Source organism: Carcharhinus amblyrhynchos, chromosome 4 (genome assembly GCF_965287045.1).
Source record: "Carcharhinus amblyrhynchos chromosome 4, sCarAmb.v2.hapA, whole genome shotgun sequence".
Lineage (NCBI taxonomy): Eukaryota > Metazoa > Chordata > Chondrichthyes > Carcharhiniformes > Carcharhinidae > Carcharhinus > Carcharhinus amblyrhynchos.
Genome location: NC_137327.1, coordinates 135417484 through 135439602, shown reverse-complemented (window position 1 = coordinate 135439602; position 22119 = coordinate 135417484). Strand labels below are relative to the sequence as shown.

Sequence of the window (22119 nt, the reverse complement as noted above, 5' to 3'; positions counted from 1 at the left end):
TTTTCTATCATAGGGTGACCAGAACGCTACACAGTATTTCAAGTGTGGCTGTACCAATATCTTGTACAACTTCAACAAGACATTCCAACTCTTGTATTCAATGTTCTGGCCAACGAAACCAGGCATTCTGAATTCCTCCTTTACCACCCTGTCCATCTGTAACTCCACTTCCAAGGAGCTATGAAGATGTGCCCCTAGATCTTTGTTCTGTAACTCTCCCCAACGTCCTACCATTAACTGAGTAAATCCTGCCCTGTCAATCTACCAAAATGAATCAACTCACATTTATCTAAATTTAACTCCAGCTGCCATTCATCAGCCCACTGGCCCAATTGATCAAAATCCCATTGCAGTCAAAGACAACTTTCTTCTCAATCCACTATGCCATCAATCTTGGTATCATCTGCAAACTAACCATGTCTCCTATATTCTCATCCAAATCATTAATATCACTGACAAATAACAGTGGACCCAGCACTGATCCCTGAGGCACACCACTGGTCACAGGCCTCCAGTTTGAAAAACAACCCTTTACAACCACCCTCTGACTTTTGGCAAGAAGCTAATTTTGTATCCCTTTGGAGACCTCATGCTGGATCCCATGAGATTTAACCTTATACAATAACCTACCATGTGATCCTTGTCGAAGGCCTTGCTAGAGTCCACGTAAACAACATAAACTGCACTGCCCTCATCCACCTTCTTGGTTACCCCTTCAAAAAACGCAATCAAATTTAGACATGATTTTGCACTCTTAAAGCCATGCTGAATGTCCCTAATCAGTCCATGCCTCTCTCAATGCTTGTAGATCCTGTCTCCCGGAATCCTTTCTCTCAAGAGAAATATAGAGAAACTGTTTTCTTCTAGCAGCCCAGGCAGCAACTGCTTGTCCTTTAAAATGAAAAGGAAATTGGTTTCCTGCAAATGTAGCTCTTCCCATTAATCACATGACTCCACCCATCAATCAAACTAATCAAACATTCATGACACTGCATACCTAATCTAAACTCCTAAGAGAAGCTAAACAAAACGGCCAATTAACTCTACAAAGCAACAAATTCTGAGCTAAAATCAGTTAATAGCCTGCATTCTTAGCACTTGCATGTTTACCAGGCAAATCAACTCTTGAAACAAAATGCTGCCTCTTAAAGCAATCCATTTTAAACATAAAATACATCAAAATAGTGCAGTATCATCACAAACATGTTTAGTAGATTATCCAATGATTGTTCTCATTGGTGTTTTTTTCATTGAAAGCATGTATAATAATGTGAATGCCTCAAACCAGATAACAACATTTTGTTTCTAAAGCAGAGCAATTCTGAAGATGACAGTAGCGGTGGTAGTGATGAAAATGACAATGATTCCAAATCCCCTGGAAAAGGTCGAAAGAAGATTAGAAAGATTTTGAAAGATGGTAATTTACGTACAGAAACTCAAAATGCTTTGAAAGAAGAGGAAGATAGAAGAAAACGCATTGCCGATAGAGAAAAAGAACGGGAAAAGTTGAGAGAGGTATTGAATTTTTTCTTCTACTTATACGCAGTTGTCTGTTTGGGCATAGTTTATAGATTTGTAGAATTCAAGGAGTCCAGTACGATGCTTGCCATTTAAGATGTTTGTGATTTTTCTTTTCATAACTTGGATTATGAAATTTTAAAACATTCAATTCTTTTCATGTGGTCAGAGTAAATAATTTATGCACAAGATCTCATTGCAGAGTATTGATGCATACTCCCTCAAAGGAACACAAGTTTCTGACAGAGTGGAAGCCACTACCATTTTCATCTTGGATTAAATATGTAATTGCAAATACTTAGTCTAGCGTATCAGTTCATGGATTTTTAAACTCAGTTAACACAAGCAGTTTTTTTTCTTGTTGGAAATGGAGAAAAAAGGAAGAAAATGAAAGTGAGGCTCAACAGACTTTTTTTGGTTGGTGTCAGTAAATTGTAATTTGAGAGACCAGTGGTAATGTGGTACAAATTTTACTACTTTAAAGTGCATCCTTTGTGGCAGAGTAACAGACTAGCTCCAAATTTGTTCAACTAAATTGGAGAAACTATATGGAATTAAGGTCAAATATCTGTTTTCAGACATTCAGTAGATTATGATTAAGTGAATTTTAAATATATGATCCAATTGTAAATGGCCTTAATTGGAAAATTAAATCGTTGGACATGCCCAACTTGAAATCTGTGTAATTATAGATGAGCTTTTGTAGTTGCAGAGGTCAATAGATAAGCGTAAGTTGTTTTTAGTGATGCAGAGAGTGCTATTTAAATTTGACCATGTGAAGAATTTACTGAAAATATGAATCCTCTTGTCCCATTAGATTTCAAACAAAACAACACTGAACATAGGAAAAAAGATTGGCAAACTTTGAAGGGTATAGTGACCGACCAAAATAGTACCTCTAACTGATTTTCGTGCACATGAAACATAGCTTTCTTAATTGTAGTTATGTGAAGGTGTTTTCAGTATAATCCAGGGTGACCTGTACTGCACACTTTTTATTCTATCTTGTACTCTGGAGAAACTCTAAGTGTAAGATTGTGATTCAGAGGAATATATATTTCCATCTAGAGAAATGTGGAGTACTTTTGAAAATCTGAATGTGCTCAAATTTGGGAATGTACAGTGTTGGTTGATGATTTTGAAGACCAAGAGTAAAAGACTTCAGTGCAACTATAGACAGCAGTAATAGTTGTTGTGCTTCTTAAATTTGGATTATAAATACTGGATTGATGATCTTGAGGACTCTAGAAATTCCCATGTGTAAATAAATAGTTTGAAAATTACTGCTGAAAGATATGTAGCAGTAACTTTTCATTGATATGTATATATTAGCAGAAGATTGTACTCTGCCAAGTACAGTAGAGGAAAAGATATGAATGTTTACTATTCTTTTAGGAAACTATGTGCAGTCAATTAGTTTGATACAAATTCTACAGTTTTTGTTTGACAGGAGGAATGGAAAGTTAGATTTTTCTTGTATATAATTAAGTAACAGATTTGAGAACAGCCTTTGAGATTAGTGTCGAACAATTCCTAAAATTTGCAAGGAACTTGAGATATAGTGTTGACTGGGGGAGCGCGTTGGAAGGTAGGTCTGCTGAGGAGCAGTGGAGGATCTTTAAGGAGATCTTTCTTGGTGCTCAGCAGAAATTTATTCCGATGGTTAAAAAGGACCGTAGGAGGAGAGTTAATAAGCCGTGGATAACGAAGGAGGTGAAGGAAAGTGTTAAATTAAAAGCGGAGGCGTTTAGAGTAGCTAAGAGTAGTGGGCGAGAAGAGGATTGGGAGAGGTTTAAATGTCAACAAAGATTGACAAAGAAGTTGATAAAGAAGGGTAGGAAAAACTATGAAGCTGGGCTAGCGCTTTATATAAAAAAGGATAGCAAGAGTTTTTATAAACATAAAAAGGAAGAGGCTGGCTAGGGTGAACGTTGGACCCTTAGAGGATGAGAAGGGGGACTTAGTGGTAGGGGATGGGGAAATGGCTGAGGTCTTGAATAACTTTTTTTTGTTTCGGTCTTCACGGAGGAGGACGTGAATAATTTGCCGGGGGTTAGCGATGGGAAAGGTGGTAGGACTGGAGGGTCTCAATGACATTATTGTTACTAGAGAGGCGGTGCTCGACAGACTGGAGGGACTGATTGTGGACAAGTCCCCAGGACCGGATGGAATGCATCCGAGGGTTCTGAAAGAAATGGCGGAGGTGATAGTGGATGCCTTGGTGGTTATTTTCCAAACGTCGCTGGATTCCAGGGAAGTGCCGGAAGATTGGAAAACGGCTAATGTTACGCCGTTGTTTAAGAAGGGTGGCAGGCAAAAGGCAGGGAGTTATAGGCCGGTTAGTTTAACGCCTGTTGTAGATAAAATGTTAGAATCCGTCATCGAGGAAATAGCGAGGCATCTTGAGGGGAATTGCTTGATAGAGCAGACACAGCACGGTTTTGTTAAGGGGAAGTCGTGTCTGACAAATTTATTGGAGTTCTATGAGGATGTGTCTAGGGCGGTGGATAGAGGAGAACCGGTGGATGTAGTCTGTCTTGATTTTCAGAAGGCGTTTGACAAGGTACCTCACAAGAGGTTATTGCAGAAGGTAAGGGGGCATGGAGTAGGGGTAGGGTGTTAGCGTGGATAGAGGATTGGTTGTCAAATAGGAGGCAGAGAGTGGGGGTCAATGGGTGCTATTTGGATTGGCGGTTGGTGACTAGTGGAGTGCCCCAGGGGTCGGTGCTGGGGCCTCAGCTATTTACCATTTATATAGATGATCTGGAGGAGGGAACCGAGTGTATGGTGTCGAAATTTGCTGATAACACCAAGATCGGTGGAACGGCAAATTGCGCAGAGGGTGTGGAGAGTCTACAGAAGGATCTAGATAGGCTGGGCGAATGGGCCAGGAACTGGCAAATGGAATTTAATGTTGGCAAGTGCGAGGTGGCCCACTTTGGTAGGAATAATGGTAGGAAGGACTATTACTTACGTGGCGAAAAACTGCAGCAGGCGACGGTGCAGAGGGACCTTGGGGTCCTTGTGCATGAGTCGCAAAAACCCAGCCTGCAGGTGCAGCAGGTGGTCAGGAAGGCTAATGGGATGCTGGCCTTCATAGCGAGGGGGATTGAATATAAAAGTAGGGAGGTCTTGCTGCAGCTGTATAGGGCATTGGTGAGGCCGCAGCTGGAGTACTGTGTGCAGTTTTGGGCGCCGCACTTACGCAAGGATATTTTGGCCTTGGAGGGAGTGCAGAGGAGGTTTACTAGGCTGATACCAGAGTTGAGGGGGTTGAGCTATGAGGAGAAGCTGAATAAACTAGGCTTGTACTTGTTAGAGTTTAGAAGAATGAGGGAAGATCTCATTGAGACATATAAGATGATGAATGGGATGGATAGGATAGAGGTGGAGAGACTCTTCCCACTCAGAAAGGACAGTAGGACTAGGGGGTACAGCCTCAAGATAAAGGGGGGGGCGGTTTAGAACGGAGTTGAGGAGGAACTTCTTCACTCAAAGGGTGGTGAATCTCTGGAATTCTCTGCCCGTTGAAGTGGTGGAGGCTGCCTCGCTAAATATTTTTAAGACGCGGGTTGATGGGTTTTTGATAAGCGAGGAGATTAAGGGTTATGGGGAGAGGGCGGGAATGTGGAACTGAGCCACGACAGATCAGCCATGATCTTATTGAATGGCAGGGCAGGCTCGAAGGGCTAGATGGCCTACTCCTGCTCCTATTTCTTATGTTCTTAAATCAATTGAGGTACAGAAGCAGATATTTAAGGAAGTATTTCATAACACGCAACAAAAGTTTGTTCCAGTGAGTTCCTTTGGGAAGGATGCACCACCTGTTGGTATCAGATTGAAAGAAAAAAAATACAATTCCTCAAGATTAATGGCAAGTCAGAAGATTGGATAGAATGTAAAGAGCAGCAAAGAATTTTTTTTAATTATAAAAAAAGACATTGAAGTATGAAAGAAAGCGAGCTAGAAATATAGAAAATAAATGGTAAGAGCTTCTACATGTATTTAAAATGGAAAAGAGTAAGTAAAGTGTTAACCCTCCAGAGAAAAATTCTGGGCAGTAAAATAATGGAAAATAAAGAACTGGCAGATGAATTGGACAGATATTTTGTCTATCTTCATGGTAAAGGATATAAATAACATCCCAGAAATAATTAGGAATCATGAGGTGAAAGAAGGAGAAACAAAAGTTACAATCATCAGGGAAAGGAGACGGAGAATATTATTAGGACTAAAGACTGAAGTCCCTAGGCCCTGATGGACTTCACCCTAGAGCCTTAAAAGTAGCTGCTGAGATAAGAGATGATTTTACTTAAACTTCCTCAATTCTGGAAAGGGCCGTGCAGATTGGAAATTGGCGACTAATTCCTTTACTCAAGAAAGGAGGCAGACAGGAATCAGGAAACTACAGACCAGTTAGCATAAACTCTGCCCTAGGGAGAGTGCTGGAACCTTTATAAAGGGGTTTTATTTGTAAAAGAGAAATTGTGTATGACTAATTTATTGGCGTTCTTGAGGAAGTACCAAGCAACATGGATGAAGGAAAACTTGTAGGTGTGCTTGCATTTGAAAAGGTGGTTACTGCACAAAATAAGAACTCATTGTGTAGGGGATAACACATAATCATGGATTGAGGATTGGTTATTTAACAGGAAGCAGAGTATACATAGGTCATTTCCAGGTTGGCAAGATGTAAAAATGCCACAGGAATCAGTGCTGGGCCCTTGATTATTTGCAATTTATATTGATTACTTGATGGGACTGAATGTGGTAAATTTGCTGATACCAAGGTAGCTGGATAGAGTAAGTTGACGAGAGGGAATAGAATCTGCAAGGGATATCACTAGATTCATTGAGCAAAAATTTGGCACATGTAGGACAATGTGAGGGAAATGAGTCCTCGTCCACAATGTCAGGAAGAGTAAAAAACAGCATACTATGTTAGTGCTAAAGAGATCTGCATAAAAGGATCTGGGTGTTCTGTTGCATGAACTGCAAAAAGTTAGTACCCAGGTGCAGCAAGTGATTAGGGCAAATGGAATTTGTCATTTATTGTAAGGGGAATGGAATTTAAAAGGGAAATTTTACTATAATTATAAAAGTCACTGGTGCAGCTACATTTGGAATGCTGTATACAATTTGGTCTCCTTATGAAAGGACATAATTGCATTAGAAGCAGTTCAGAGATGGTTTACTTAACCCTTTCAAATCAAGGATCATTAAGTTGAGGGCTTGACCAACAAGCGTATAGGAAGGAGCAAGGCAGGAAAGTGGTGTTGTAGCCACACTCCAATCAAACTTGATCTTGTCAAATAGCTGAACAGAATAAGGGCTGAATGGTCTATTCTAAATTGTATGTGAATTACTTGCGTGACATACAAAATTACAAATTCATCAGTATGTATTCTCCAAGTTGTTCAAATTATGTTTTAAAATTTACAGGAGGTTCAAGTGTCGGAAGGGTTATCTCCAATGCAATGTCCCATAACCACTAAATTGGTCCTTGATGAAGATAAGGAGACTAATGAATCTATTGTCCAGGTCCACAGAAATTTGGTGAGGAAGCTGAAACCTCATCAAGTAGATGGTGAGTGAAAATATTTAAAAGTTATCCAGCAATTTGACTTCCTTATTACCCAGTTGCATTTGAGGGAATTTGCCATTTAAAATTTAACACCTAATTTTCTTCTTTCTGCTTCATGACTGTTAAATCCTCATTTTCTCTCCCAATATCTTTTTAATCATGTTGATGTGTGTATATCAACTAATTTGCATCATTCAGTTTCTATTCAATTCGATGAGGGTAGCACGATGGTCAGCACTGCTGCCTTACAACATATGGACCCGGGTTCAGTCCCAGCCTCGAGTGACTGTGTGTTTGCACACCCTCCCCATGTCTGTGTGGTCTCCTCTGGGTGCTCTGGTTTCTTTCCACAGTCCAAAGATGCGCCGGTTAGGTTGATTGGTCATGCTAAATTGACCCTAATGTTGGGGGGATTAGCAGGGTAAGTTTAAGGGGAATAGGACCTGGATGATCGGTACAGACTCGATGGGTCAAATGTTATCTCCCTGTACTGTAGGGATTCTATGATGGGGCCCACTAAATCTGGCTTTGTGGTTCTTCTGATGCTGATAATAAGACAAGTACTTTTTCTCCTGCTACAAAACTTCTAGCCTGTGCTTTCATATCAGCTACTGTTTTTATTCCTTGCGGTGTTGTCTATAAATGTTTGTGCCAACTCACAAGCCTCATACTCTTTCTCTGAAAGTTGAGATGTAGTCTAGAAATGTAGCTTTTGAATTATTTTAAGGTCTTCCTGAATTAATTTGTGGTCGTCTAACTGTATGTCCAGGAACTAGTTCAGATCTAAATCTGGTAGATTCATTTGGTGCATTGTGGATTGCAAACAGTAAAAATGAACAAAGAATGTTACAGCACAGGAGCAGGCCCTTGTGGCCCTCCAAGCCTGCACCGACCATGCTGCCTGACTGAACTAAACCCCTTACCCTTCCGGGGACCACATCCCTCTATTCCCATCCTATTCATGCATTTTTCCAGTCGCCCCTTAAAACTCATTGTATCTGCTTCCACGACCTCCCTTGACAGCGAGTTCCAGGCATCCACCAACCTCTGTTTACCTCATACATCTCCTTTAAACCTTGCCCCTGCACCTTAAACCTATGCGCCCTAGTAATTGATTTTTCCAGCCTGGGAAAAAGTTTCTGACTATCTGCTCTGTCCAGGCCCCTCATAATCTTGTAAATTTCTATCAGGTCACCCCTCAACCTTTGTCGTTCCAATGAGAACAAACAAGGTTTCTTCAGCCTCTCCTCATAGCTAATGCCCTCCACACCAGGCAACACCCTGGTAAATCTTTTCTGTAACCTCTCTAAAACCTCCATCTTTCTGGTAGTGTGGCGACCAGAATTGAACACTATTTCCTGTGAGGCCTAACTAAGGTTCTGTAAAGCTGCAACATGACTTGCCAGTTTTTAAACTCGATGCCCCAGCTGATGAAGGCAAGCATCTGTGCCACCTTGACTACCTTCTCCACCTGCATTGCCACTTTTAGTGGGAACGTGTATACCCAGATCCCTCTGCCTATCAATACTTGTAAGGGTTCTGCCATTTACTGTATATTTCCTGTCTGTACTAGACCTTCCAAAATGCATTACCTCACATTTGTCCAGACTAAACTTCACCTGCCATCACTCTGCTTAAGCCTCCAATCAATCTATAGCCTGCTGTATCCTTTGGTGGTCCTCATCGTTATCGGCAAATCCACCAACCATTGTGCATTCCGCAAACTTAGAAATCAAACCAGTTATATTTTCCTCCCAGTCATATATTATATATATCACACACAAACAGCAAAGTTCTCTGCACTGATTCCTGAGGAAAGCCACTTGTCACAGCCCTCCATTCAGAAACACATCCTTCACTGCTACCCTCTGTCTTCTATGACTGAGCATGTTCTGTATGTACCTTGCCAGCTCACCTGATCCCAGGTGAGCGACTTCAGCTTCTGCACCATTGTGCCTTGAGGGACCTTGTCAAAGGCTTTCCTGAAGTCCATGTAGACAACATCCACTATCCTACTCTTATCAGTCATCTTCACTTCCTCGAAAAACTCAGTCAAGTTAAAGAGACATGACCTCCGCTTCACAAAACCATGTTGCCTCTTGCTAATATGTCCGCTTAGTTCCAAGTGGAAGTAAATCCTGTCTCGAAGAATTCTCTCTCATAATTTCACTACCACTGATGTAAGGCTCATCGGCCTGTAATTACCTGGATTATTCTTGCTACCCTTCTTAAACAAAGGAATAACATTGGTTATTCTCCAATCCTCTGGGATCTCTGAGAAATGTGCAGGTCCTGAATCTCAATCAACTTGTACATGAAAGCTTCCCATATGCCAGATATTGATTTGCCCTCAAACATCTGCCCCCAATCTACATTCTTCAGTCCCTGTCCAATATGATTGTAACTAGCCTTCGTCCAGTTTAGCACCTTAACTTGAGGGCTATCCTTTATCCATCAGAACCTTTAAAGCTTACTGAATTGTGGTCACTGTTCCTTAACTGCTCCCCTACTGAAACATCGACCACCTGGTCGGCTCATTCCCCAATATCAGATCTAGTATGGCTCTTCACTAGTTGGACTACCTACATACTGTTTCAAGAAGCCCTCCTGGATGCTCCTTACAAACTTTGTCCCATCCACATCTCTAGAACTAAGTGGGTCCCAGCCAATATAGGGGTAGTTAAAATCTCTCACCACAACAATGCAGCTACTTTTGCAACTTGCCAAAATCTCCCTACATATCTGTTCCACTATCTCCCGCTGGCTGTTGGGCAGCCTATAGTAAATCCCTAACATTGTGACTACACCCTTCCTATTCCTGAGCTCTACCCATATTACCTCACTGTATGAGCCCTCCGATGTGTTCTCCTGGAGTACAGCTGTGATATTCTCCTTAACCAGTAATGTAACTTCTCTACCCCTTTTACATCCCCCTGCATCCCATCTGAAACATCCGTATCCTGGAATGTTAAGCTGCCAATCCTGTCCTGTCCCTAACTAAGTCTCTAATAGCAACAACATCTTGGTTCCTAGTACTAATCCAAGCTCTAAGTTCATCTGCCTTACCTGTTACACTTTTCGTATTAAAACAAATGCACTTCAGTCCACAAGGCCCTCTTTGATTAGCAACCACACCCTGCCTGCTCTGAGTCTTACTGGCCCTACTCTGTTCTCCTTCGGTTAATTCACTTTTGCTTTGGTTCCCACCCCCTGCCAAACTAGTTTAAATCCTCCCACATGACAATGGCAAACCTCCGAGCCAGAATATTTATGCCCTTCCAGTTTAGATGCAACCTGTCCTAGAAGGGACCCCAATATGGTCCAGATATCTGAAACCCTTCTTCCTACACCAGCTGTTTAGCCACATGTTGAACTGCATTATCTTCTTATTTCTAGTCTCTCTGGCATGTAGCACAGGGAGGAATTCTGAGACTACAACCCTAGAGGTCCTGTTTTTTAAGTTCCTACCTAACTCCTTAAACTGCTGTTGCAGGACTCCTCACTCTTCCTCCCTATGTCATTGGTACCAATATGTACTATGACCTCTGGCTGTTCACGTCTCCCTTCTGCCTGTTCAGAAACATCCTGGCACTAGGGAAGCGACGTACCATCTTAGAGTCTCTTTCATGTCCACAGAGGCACCTATCTGCACTCCTAACTATAGAGTCCCCTATAACTATTGCTCTAGTGCTTTTTGTCCCTCCCTGCTTAAGAATACAGTCAGCCATGGGGCCAGTGCTCTGCCTGCTGCTGCTGCTGTTATCCCCAATAGGCCATACCCTCCCAACAGTATGCAAAACCATATATTTGTTAGAGAAGAAGACAACCACAGTGGAAATGGAATCCCTTTGTCCCAGTAGTGAGGGTATCACAAGGACCTTACTGTGATGCAACATTCAGGAAAGCACTGTGCTTCTGGTGTTGAATAAGCTGTTTGATAAATTTGGTGTAGAACAAAGAAAATTACAGCATGGGAACTGGCCCTTCGGCCCTCCAACCCAACTGAATTCAAACTCCTTCCGGGGACCATGTCCCTCCATTCCCATTGTATTCATGTGTTAGTCCAGATGCCCCTTAAAACAATCTATCTGTTTCCACCACCTCCCCCAACAGCAAGTTCTAGGCACCTGCTACCCTCTGTAAAACAAAACTTGCCTTGCACCTTAAATCTATGCCCCCTAGCATCCTGGGGAAAAAGCTTTTGATTGTCCATTCAGTCCATGTTGCTCATAATCTTGTAAACTTCTATCAGGTCACCCCTCAACCTTTTGTCATTCCAGTGAGAACAAACCAAATTTCTCCAACCTTTCCTCATAGCTAATGCCCTCCATACCAGGCAACATCCTGGTAAATCTTTTCTGTACCCTCTCCAAAGCCTCCACATCCTTCTGGTAGTGTGGCAACCAGAATTGAACACTATTCCAAATGCAGCCTAACTAATGTTTTATAAAGCTACAGCACAACTTGCCGATTTTTAAATTCAATATCCTAGCCAATGAAGGTAAGCATGCAGTGTGCCTTCTTGACTACCTTCTCCACCTACAGTGCCACTTTGTGACCTGTGTACTTATACTCCCAGATCCCTCTGCCTATCAATACTCTAAAAGGTTCTGCCATCTATATTTATTTCCTATTTGTAATACACCTTCCTAGATACATTACCCAACATTGGCTGGAGGCTTGGGCAGAGATCTGGCGCAATGTATATCCTACTGTATCTTCTGATGGTCCTCGTTGCTATTTGCAAATCCAGCAACTTTTGTGTTCTGCAAACTGACTAATCAAACCAATTACATTTTCCTCCAAATCATATACATTATAAACAGCAAAGGTCCCAGCACTGATCCCTGAGGGATCACAGTCACAGCCCTCCATTCAGAAATGGAATTTGGAATCTTATTGCTTTAGTTCGATCAATCTGTTTGAAGTAAAGACATCTATCTCTTTATCTTGACTGACTTCCTCTGCTTTCAGTTTGTGAAAAGGTGCATCTGATAAGCTAATCTCAGCTGCTTCATCCTGCTCCTTCAGTTCTGATTGTTCTTTACATTTGTGTGGCTATGATCTCGTTACGACACAATCTGGGAGCAAATTCTATTTGTCAGGACTCTGCAACTAGATTGCATACGTTTTTCAACCACCATGGACATCACCACAAGCTGTGATCCTGCCAAATCATTTCCAAACATAAATTGAACCCTGCAATAGGTAATTTCTCTACCAATCCTTTTTCCATCTTAAAACTGCCCTTGAAGTTGATCTTCATTAGAGGAATATTCTTGTTTTTCCCCATGAATGCTTGTGATCAGAACAACTACTTTTAGCATCCCTTTGGGATAACAAATGTCTTTATCCTGCAACATTAGGGATAACTTAGACCTGTATTTCAAGATTTTACCATTCTAACCTGTCCATGTGGAAAATTTCTTACACGTTCAAAATCCGCCACCTGCTGGCTACTTTGCTCCTGTACAATTTGTGCACACATTCATCTTCACTAGATGCTTGGTCACTCGCTGCATAAATCCTACTTTTCTTTTTATCCATTCTCCGATTTCATTTTTATCTTTTCAAGATAGATAACTCCAACCAGCTTTTCTTTTAATAACCAGCATTCTAATTTCGTATGGTCCAGTTTATTATAATAACATCTAATCCTCTTGACTTTAAGAAGTGAAACTTTTTTAACACTGTTCTTTCTCTGTGTTGGTGAAAACTGAGTTTCAACCCTGCTCTCTTTTCCTTGACTGTCTTTTCTTTCATGATCCTATCATCTATCTTTTTCTGATTTAAGAATTCCAGAAAAATGGCTTGATTCTGTGGACAATTTGTATTCATTAACCAGCTTTGCTGCCTAAGAGGTTGAGCCTTTTGAATTTTTAAATTCTTCTAAAACCATCACCTCTCTAAGGGCCTCAAACATTTTCAGGATTCTTAAAAGCCGCGTCCAACGATCAAAGTAGATTTCTTTTACTTTTTTTAAATTTGTGAAGAGTTTACCCAGGCTGTTTACTTGTGTTTTGTAACTTCTGCCTGTGCCTCAAGAACTAACTTGTATGTAGTAAGAATAGCTCTTGACCATCTTGGGGTAATGAAGGGGATGGATAGGGTAGAGGTAGAGAGATTCTTCCCACTTAGAAAGGATAGCAGGACTAGAGGACACAGCCTCAAGATAAGGGGGGGGTGGGGGGCAGTTTAGATCAGAGTTGAGGAGGAACTTCTTCACTCAAAGGGTGGTGAACCTCTGGAATTCTCTGCCCATTGAAGTGGTGGAGGCTACCTTGCTAAATATATTTAAGTCACGGGTAGATAGGTTTTTGATAGACAAGGGAATTAAGGGTTATGGGGAGAAAGCGGGAAAGTGGAACTGATCCACTTCAGATCAGCCATAATCTTATTGAATGGCGGGGCAGGCTCGAAGGGCTAGATGGCCTACACCTGCTCATATTTCTTATGTTCTTATTATCTTACCTTGCCCCTTGCACCTTAAACCTATGCCCCTAATAATTGACTCTTCCATCCTGGGAAAAATGCTTCTGACTCTCCACTCTGTCCATGCCCCTCAATCTCCTGCATCCAACCCCTCGTCCAACGATGCGTATACATCAGTAGTCTTACCCACAAATTTAACTGCAAGAATATTGCCCAATTCTCTTGTGGCCATTTTAATTGTCTAGCTGCTTTTCCAAAAAATATTTTTTTATAAGTACTTTTATATTCCTTCCAAATTTTGGAAGTACCTGTACAAATTTAAGCATCTTCCCACTTGGTGTCTAAAGTTGCTTTCTCCTTCACCCTGCCCTAGTGTGTTTAATTTGCTGCATTCCAAGCTTAAACTCTCTCCTTTTCTCTGTCTACTGTTGCTGACTTCTGCATTTCAAATTCCCATTGGGGAAAAACTTCTTTCTCTTTCTGGTTCCAGTTTTCCCATTTCTAATTTTTCCATTTTCAATTCCCTTTCCGTTTATGCATGCAATTCCCACTGCCTCTTTTTGTTTTAGAAAAGTGGATTTTTTTCTAAAACAAGACTAGCGCAGCACAAACCTGTCTGACAGGTTTGTGCTACGCTAGTCTTCCCACAATCTTGGATTTCTTTAACCCCACATGTGAACCAAGCTTCAATTTATCTGCCAATTCCAAGAGCTTCGCTTGAGGCACATTTTTTTCAATTTTGCCATGGTTATCTGCCTCCAAATAAATTTGGACTCGTGAGACCCATTTTTCTGCAGTCTTTTACTTTGAGTCAGAGGCTTACAGTAGGGAAACAGACCCTTCGGCCCAACTAGTCCACGCCGCCCTTTTTTAAAAAGCCCTAAATTTAATCCCAATTGCCTGCATTTGGCCCATATCCCTTTATACCCATCGTACCCATGTAACTATTTAAATACTTTTTAAAAAGATAAAATTGTACCTGCCTCTACTGTTACCTCTGGCAGCTTGTTCCAGACACTCACCACCCTCTGTGTGAAAAAATTGCCCCTCTGGACATATTTGTATCTCTCACCTTGAACCTATGCCCTCTAGTTTTAGACTTCCCTACCTTTGGGAAAAGATATTGACTATCTACCTTGTCTTTGCCCATCATTATTTTATAGATCTCTATAAGGTCACCCTTCAGCCTCCTATGCTTCAAAGAAAAAAGTCCCAGTCTATTCAGCCTCTCCTTATAACTCAATCCATCAAGTCCTGATAGCATCCTAATAAATCTTTTCTGCGCTCTTTCTAGTTTAATAATATCCTTTGTATTATAGGGTGACCAGAATTGCACACAGTATTCCAAGTGTGGCCTTACCAATGTCTTGTACAACTTCAAGACATTCCAACTCCTGTATTCAAGAATGATAAGTGTTCGCTTGCTTTTCACCATCCAAACATGGTCTTGCTCAGGCCCTATACAATTGTAGCAAGGCTTCTTAATTTAATATTCCTATCCAAAGTAGCCTGGGTCTTTGGATTACTCGTCCAGTGAAGCCACTGTCTTCTGTGTAGTGTAGGAGCTCATGTTTGACCCATCAAAAATAAGAATTGCAGATCTAATTGCTTTAGTGATCTTAGTGTACTTTTTCCAAAATCAAAATATATAACCTTGTCTCCTTCATTTCAGGTTGTATAGATTTTCCTGAATTAAAAATAACTGTTTACTTGTGCAGGTGTGCAATTCATGTGGGATTGCTGTTGCGAGTCAGTGAGCAAAGCCTTAAAGGAGAATGGTTCTGGATGCATCTTGGCACATTGTATGGGACTTGGAAAAACACTACAGGTGAGCATCTGGCCTACAAAAGGCAATTACATTTAGCTTACAACTTTTCAAATGTACTTTCTTTCAAATTCTGCAGGAAGTACAAAATTCATAAGGATGACTTAGTAATATAATTTGGATTTCTAATTAGGTGAATCCAAGACTGTAGTAAAGATTTTTCAATTTGACTTTTACATGAAGCTTTTCTATTATAGCATTTCTAGAAATTAATGTTATATTGTAGCTTAAGTTAAGCCTACTTAATGCATTTTTTAATGTTGGAAATGTGCACTAAACCAGGCTGTCCTTTGAGCCAGATTGACTTTGAAATCAGTGGATAGATATTTATTATCATGGCTATGAAACCAAGTGAATTTTGCATCGAGTGTAGAATGGTGAATGTGTATTTCAGATAAAAGTCAAGATTCCTTATCTTATGCCAAGACCAGAGAGCTATCTTTTTTTTGTTCATGTACATGAGGGAGAGTGTCAGCCAAAGAGAAACAGTAATGGGGCAGAAAGAAAGATTCCTTAATAGAGCAGCAGAGACCAGATTGAAACACATTAACACTTCCTAAAAAAAATACAGGCAAGAAATTGTGGCAAATCAGCAAGTTAATTTGGAACAACCCTCAGTTCTCTATTGAAAAGGTGGTTTTCTCTCTGCCTCCTGACAGAAGTGCTGTACTGAAGTAACAGATGAAGGGGGAGAGAACAGCATTAGTTATGTGGAACCGATCATCTGTTGTGAATAAGGTTAGCTTTTTGCTGTGGAAAGTGGGAGATGGATTGGGGAGGGAGGAAAATGTAAAATGCACATGAGAGAAATCACTTGAGCAATAAAGTTAAGAGTTGAACAGTTCAATCAATTGCAGTTTACAAGAAATCTTTTTTTCCTGATTTTTCTACAATCTGAAATGTAACCTGCTCTACACTTAAACTAAGATGTCAATATCAGCACCCATTTCTCAAACAAATGTATCAGTTGGTGAGGAACAAATCTCTGTTCCAACCAAAATGTTGACATACAATATAGTATTAAACAAATGGCTAACTATTTTGAATTCTGCAGAAAAATGCATTTAATTGAATTGTTCATTGAACTAATTTGTACTAAAGTGGGTTCTCAGAAATGCTACCATTTTTTAACTTTAATTTTATTTTGGCATTTGTGAATCCTCAATCTCCTGTGGCATCGGATTAAGGTATTTAGCAATGAGTTTTATTCCAACATTTCAACCTTTAGTTAAGAATAAGTGCAGATTAGTACTTTAATATGTATTCCCTTGAATACTCGAATTTCATAATACAATTTACTTTGTATTCTTTAAATGGGCTTCACTGGAAATTTAATGTGACCAAGCCCATAGCTATCTCAACATTATTACTTTCTTGTGTCTTTCAACTCATTCTTTATGCTGCATTTATAAGCTTTTACCATCTTTTACCTGGAAGTTAATATCAACAACTTCAAACATAACTATTCTATTCAGCTAATGTAAAAATAATTTTAAATCATTCAGTTTGCACAGTGAATGTGAGTTTGTGATCTACTTTAACTTTGTGTATTTAGATTAAGTGCTGGAAAAGGAAAACAGTTGTTAATATCTTCTAAGGTACAATTTTTCATGTTTTGGTTACAGGTGGTGACCTTCTTGCACACCATGCTGTTGTCTGAAAAACTTGAATTCAGTACTGCTTTGATTGTTTGTCCACTGAACACAGTTCTTAATTGGATCAATGAATTTGCCAAATGGCAGGAAGGACTTGATGATGATGAATGTTTAGAGGTATTGTATACCTTGCAATCATTTATTTTAAAGCTTTGAGTTTTTTGTGGTGTTATTTGTGGACTGGATGTCAATATGTTGGATTAAAATGTATAGTGAGTCCTGCTAGAATTTTGATTTAACTTTATACTCTTTTGGTTCCTGTGATCTATGCAGCCATGCCACAATAAATTTGCCTAATCCCGCCCCCCCCTCCCGATTTGTCACCCAAACATGGATACCACCTCAGACCATTCTGTCCAAAACGCCTGCTCAAACATGGAGGGGTTGAAAGGCAGGCCATTAGTGTTTGGAATTCTCATCCCCAGAAAACAATGGTGGATGTGTCATTAAATAATATTCAGGACTGAATTAGATTCTTGACCAAGAGTGCAGCTTCATTATTTAAATATTGTAGGTATGAAATTGTAGATATGAGGAACTAAAATGCACTGGAGATTTCATAACTGGCTAATTAGGAATTAGTATTTAACAAGATCCGATACTAAGGAGCTACCTTTGACCACTTTGATAACTTTGTTTAATGTATTTCCTTTTAAATGAAGAGGGAAGTTATTAACAGTGCCATTCTCTTACTTATACAATTCTTCATTACGTCCCAGTCCTTTCTGTACTGAATGCTATGTAACACTTACATAAAACTTCAACATAGACTTGATCTTTGTTTTCGTGGTAGTATTTGTTTCTGTTCATAAAGTTGTATATTTTGCTATTTTTGATCAGGTTTGATATTTGAGCTTTGAGTGTTTATTAATGTACTTGATAGGGTAGCACCATGTTCTAGCTATGGGATAACTTTCACAAAGCTTAGTGGATAAGAGCCCCTGCTACGAGCATTTCCGTCTGATCTGGCTGAAAATGTGCAAAAATCAAAACTGCCATAATGTTTTCTATTTATGAGCATAAGAAATGACCTGAACAATTTGTAAATATCAGTTTGTTGCATATCAATTCCTGAGCAGTATTGACCAGTCTGTCAATGCAGAAGAAAGCAACACAGTAGTTGTGCTGCAGTTTTAGAAATGGCAGTTCAAGGCTCACTGTCAACAGATTGTTGCAGTATTATACAATGATAAACAATCAAAGATGTGTTTATATTCATGGTAGAACATTTGTAAAGATGCCCTTTAACAATTCATACTTTCCTGTTAGAAAATGTTGTTTTAATGTTTGTTTTACAGCCCTCGCTATTTTACATTCTTAAATCATCTGTATAGTGAATGATATTCAAATAGAATGAGTGTTATTCTCTGTTCTAAAGGTAAATGAATTAGCAACCGTTAAACGTCCTCAGGAGCGGTCCTACATGCTTGAAAGGTGGATGGAAGATGGGGGTGTTATGATTCTTGGTTATGAAATGTATCGTAATCTTGCACAAGGAAGGAATGTGAAAAGCAGGAAGCTGAAAGAAATATTCCAGAAGACTTTAGTAGACCCTGGTGAGATTTTTTTATTTAATGGATTCAGTGCTGTTTGGAAAACTGTTATTACTGTTTTCAACAACATTATGAATATAATCAATGCACTAAACTATTTAGAATTGTTGTGGAAAGTTAGTGTGTAGAAATTTAGAAGTATGGTTTGATAGTTGATTTTAAGATTATCGAAGTTAAGAAACATATTCATTCCCAATAAGTTACCTTATGCTATGTAATTAGAATTTCTATTTTGGAAACAGAATTTATCAATCTCCCATTAACAAAAGGCTTCTTATTTCTGGATTCCAAGTTTTGTCTAACATGTATTTTCTTACGGTTGATATTTGTACTGCCAAAACTATTTGAGGAATTCCATAAAAAGCTCAGAGGGCAGTGTTGCTGCGTGACAGCATCACCTAATGAAGCAGTTGGTGAGAATGAAAAAAAGACCAAATGGTAGACCCCCAGAGGGGGAAAAAAACATTTTAACCCCCTACAATGGGATATACAGAAGTGATGTTTTGATGGCTTTCCATTACATAGTTTCCTCTCCTGCTTATGACTGCAGAAGTGTCAGGAGCAGAATCGCGAGCTGTACACGTTTGTTGACCTCGTGAAAGCCTTCGACACTAAGCCGCCAAGGCCTGTGTAGGATCAAACCCCCCCCCCCCCCCCCCCAATTCATTGATGGTACGCCAGTTCCATGATGGCCAGAGTACTGCATGGTGGAGAATCCTGAGGCATTTCCAGTCACCAATGGCGTCAAACAGGGCTGTGTGCTCGCACCCACACTGTTCAGCATGATGTTTACTGCCGTGCTGAATGATGCCTTCCAGGACAGTGTTGCTGGAATCAGCCTCAGGTACAGAGTGGATGGGAAGCTCTTCAATCTGAGGAGACTTCAAGCTATTACCAAAGTGAAGGAGACTGTTCTGAGAGACTTCCTCTTTGCTGATGACTGTGCCCTGTATACTGGCTCAGAGCCAGAGATGCAAGTCAGTATGGACAAATTTTCCATGGCTTGTGACAACTTTGGACTCACCATCAACATTAAAAAGACTGAAGTCATGCACCATACACAGAACCCATAATCACAATCAAAGGGCAGAATCTACAGGCAATGGACTCGTTCACTTGGCAGCTCCCTCTCCCAAGCAGCGACTATTGATACAGAAGTTAACTGCACAATAGCAAAGGCAAGTTCTGCTTTCAGTAGGGTGTGCTCCACTGTGTGGGAACATCGAGGAATCAGCTCAGCAACAAAACTGAAGGTCTACAGCGCTGCAGTACTCACTACCCCCCTGTATGCCTGTGAAACGTGAAGGCATGCAAGACAGCTCAATCACTTCCACATACTTGTCTTCGCAGAACATTACACATCAGATGGCAAGACAAAGTACTAGACACAAGTTCTCTCTAGAGCAAGTCTACCATCAGTCCACACACTGCTGACGAGAGCGCAGACCTGGTGGGCAGATCATGTCATCCGTATGTCAGACAAGCACATACCCAAGCAGATCCTTTTTGGGGAATTCTCTGATGGAAGACGTTTGGATGGAGGGCAGAAGGAACGTTTCAAAGATACAGTCAAGGCCTCCCTGAAGTAGCTCGACATAGACACGGCCACCTTGGAAGCACTGGCACAAAACTGCCTTACCTGGCGCTGTCTCATCCACAAGGGCTGTCAAGCTGACGAAGCAAGGTGCATTACTGAAGCACAACTTAAGCACGAGCTGTGCAAGTCCAGAGCCACCAGCACAACAACTACAGTGTCTACGCAAGTCTGTCCAGTATGTGCCAGGACATTCCATGCCCGAATTGGCCTGATCAGTCATCTTTGGACACACTGCAACCAGCCTTAAAATGACTAATGGTGTTGAGGTCCTCATCGATGACAATGGACGAACAGATGACTGTCACAGCTCTAGTTGGTGCATCTTCCTTGTCCCTCTGGGATCAAGAGTTATCCCTTTTTGGGATCAAGCCTTATGGAAGAAATTCACAGGCTGTGCCTTTCAAACCTATAAGTGCTATTTGTATATTGATGCAAACTTAGTGAGTTGGTGGTGAACTGCCACCTTGAACTGCTGCAGTTCCTGAAGTGTCGATACACCCACAGCTGTTACGGAGGGAGTTGCAGGATTTTGACTTAGCAACAGTAAAGGAATGGTGATATATTTAAGTCAGGATGGCATGAGGCTCAGAGGAACTCTTAGGTGGTGGTGTTTCCAGGCATCTGCTGCCCTTGTCCTTCTAGATGCTAGTGCTCAAGTGTTTATTCCAACAAGTTCTATAGACCTGTAGAACTAATCATTTTCTGAGTTCGTTTTTAACATCTCATTCCCCATGGAACTGAAAATATTTAACTTGAATTTAATTCTGAAACTTTCCTTTGTACCTCATCAAATAGGAATTTCTAATGATTTCTAATCATTTTCTTTGCTGTCACATTTCTTCTTTAATATTTTAAACATTCAATTAAGAATTACCTGGATACGTGCATGATTCTATTCTCCCTCGAGTACGGGATAGATTAAAAGAAAATGGTATATCTATCTTAATTGCTGTAACTACCTTTCTCGGCCGCACATCAAGGATACTATCTAACTGACCTCATTTCTTTTCATTTCTGATGAACTGTAAAAACTTGGCACAATAAGATGTTTGAGGTAGCCTGGAAAACATGATGCTGTAAAGCTTAAAATATTGAACAAGTAATCTTAATTAGTTTGCTAGTGGCTGAGTGGGGAAGGAGGTTAATGGTAATTAATCTGTAATTGCAAATGGTTGCCAGCTTGCAGCAGCTTTATTTAATGACCTCTTCATCTCCTAATTCCAAAATGTTCAAGTCAGCAGGTTCTTATCTTTAAATTTTGACTGCAATAAGCTTGTTTATTCCAAAACTTTGAACTTTTGAAAGAAATTGGCCTGTTTAAATGTGATTGCAATGATTACTTTCCTCTGTATACTCTTAAGTTGTTAGATAAAAGATGGATGATTTTTTTTTAAAAAGTGAACAGTAGTTTTTGATTTTACTTGTAATTTCACTTTTCCCCACACACTGCCATTCATAACAGTTTTGGTATCTCTGTATTCCTATCTCCTTTCCAGTACCTTTTTTCCAATAGACCAAACAATCAACTGTGTGGTATGAGTTGTTCAGTGTATTGTTATGCCTGATGTTTCTTTATAACGTAAGATTATTTCCTCCCAGCCCTTAAGTAATACATTAACTACCCCATGCAGCAAAAAAAAGCCATGTGATTGATACATCTGACAGGATGGAGGCTGCAAATAGTCTGTATAAGTTGTTGATTATTGTGATTACCCAGCAGGTTTATTCAATGAGTAGTATAGCTAACTTACTAGAGGAAATTAATTCCAAGTAGCCTCTGCTAAATTTTTTTTGATCTCAGTCAGGAAGTTACTTGACTAAAATGATCTTAATGTTATTGTTAGGGGTATGGATTTTCTTCTACCTGTCATTACCTTTGGAGCCTCTTGAGCATTTATTTTTGGCTTCCTCCTTTTCCTCATAGTCTGGTTTTTAAAAAAAATGCTTCTGGAAGG

General features: G+C 40.2%; 1 protein-coding gene across 5 annotated transcripts in view; it reads left to right on the top strand.

The window, feature by feature from the left end:
* atrx (ATRX chromatin remodeler) overlaps positions 1–22119 on the top strand; it is a 182120-nt gene that overhangs the window by 84338 nt on the left and 75663 nt on the right. For 4 of the 5 annotated variants that reach the window (XM_080187921.1, XM_080187919.1, XM_080187923.1 and 1 more), the window contains exons 15-19: positions 1312–1515; positions 6961–7105; positions 15253–15362; positions 16985–17131; positions 18393–18570. In XM_080187921.1, coding sequence (XP_080044047.1) covers positions 1312–1515; positions 6961–7105; positions 15253–15362; positions 16985–17131; positions 18393–18570 — 784 coding nt within the window. The remainder of the gene's footprint in view (positions 1–1311; positions 1516–6960; positions 7106–15252; positions 15363–16984; positions 17132–18392; positions 18571–22119) is intronic. The other variant, XM_080187920.1, reaches the window with a different exon arrangement.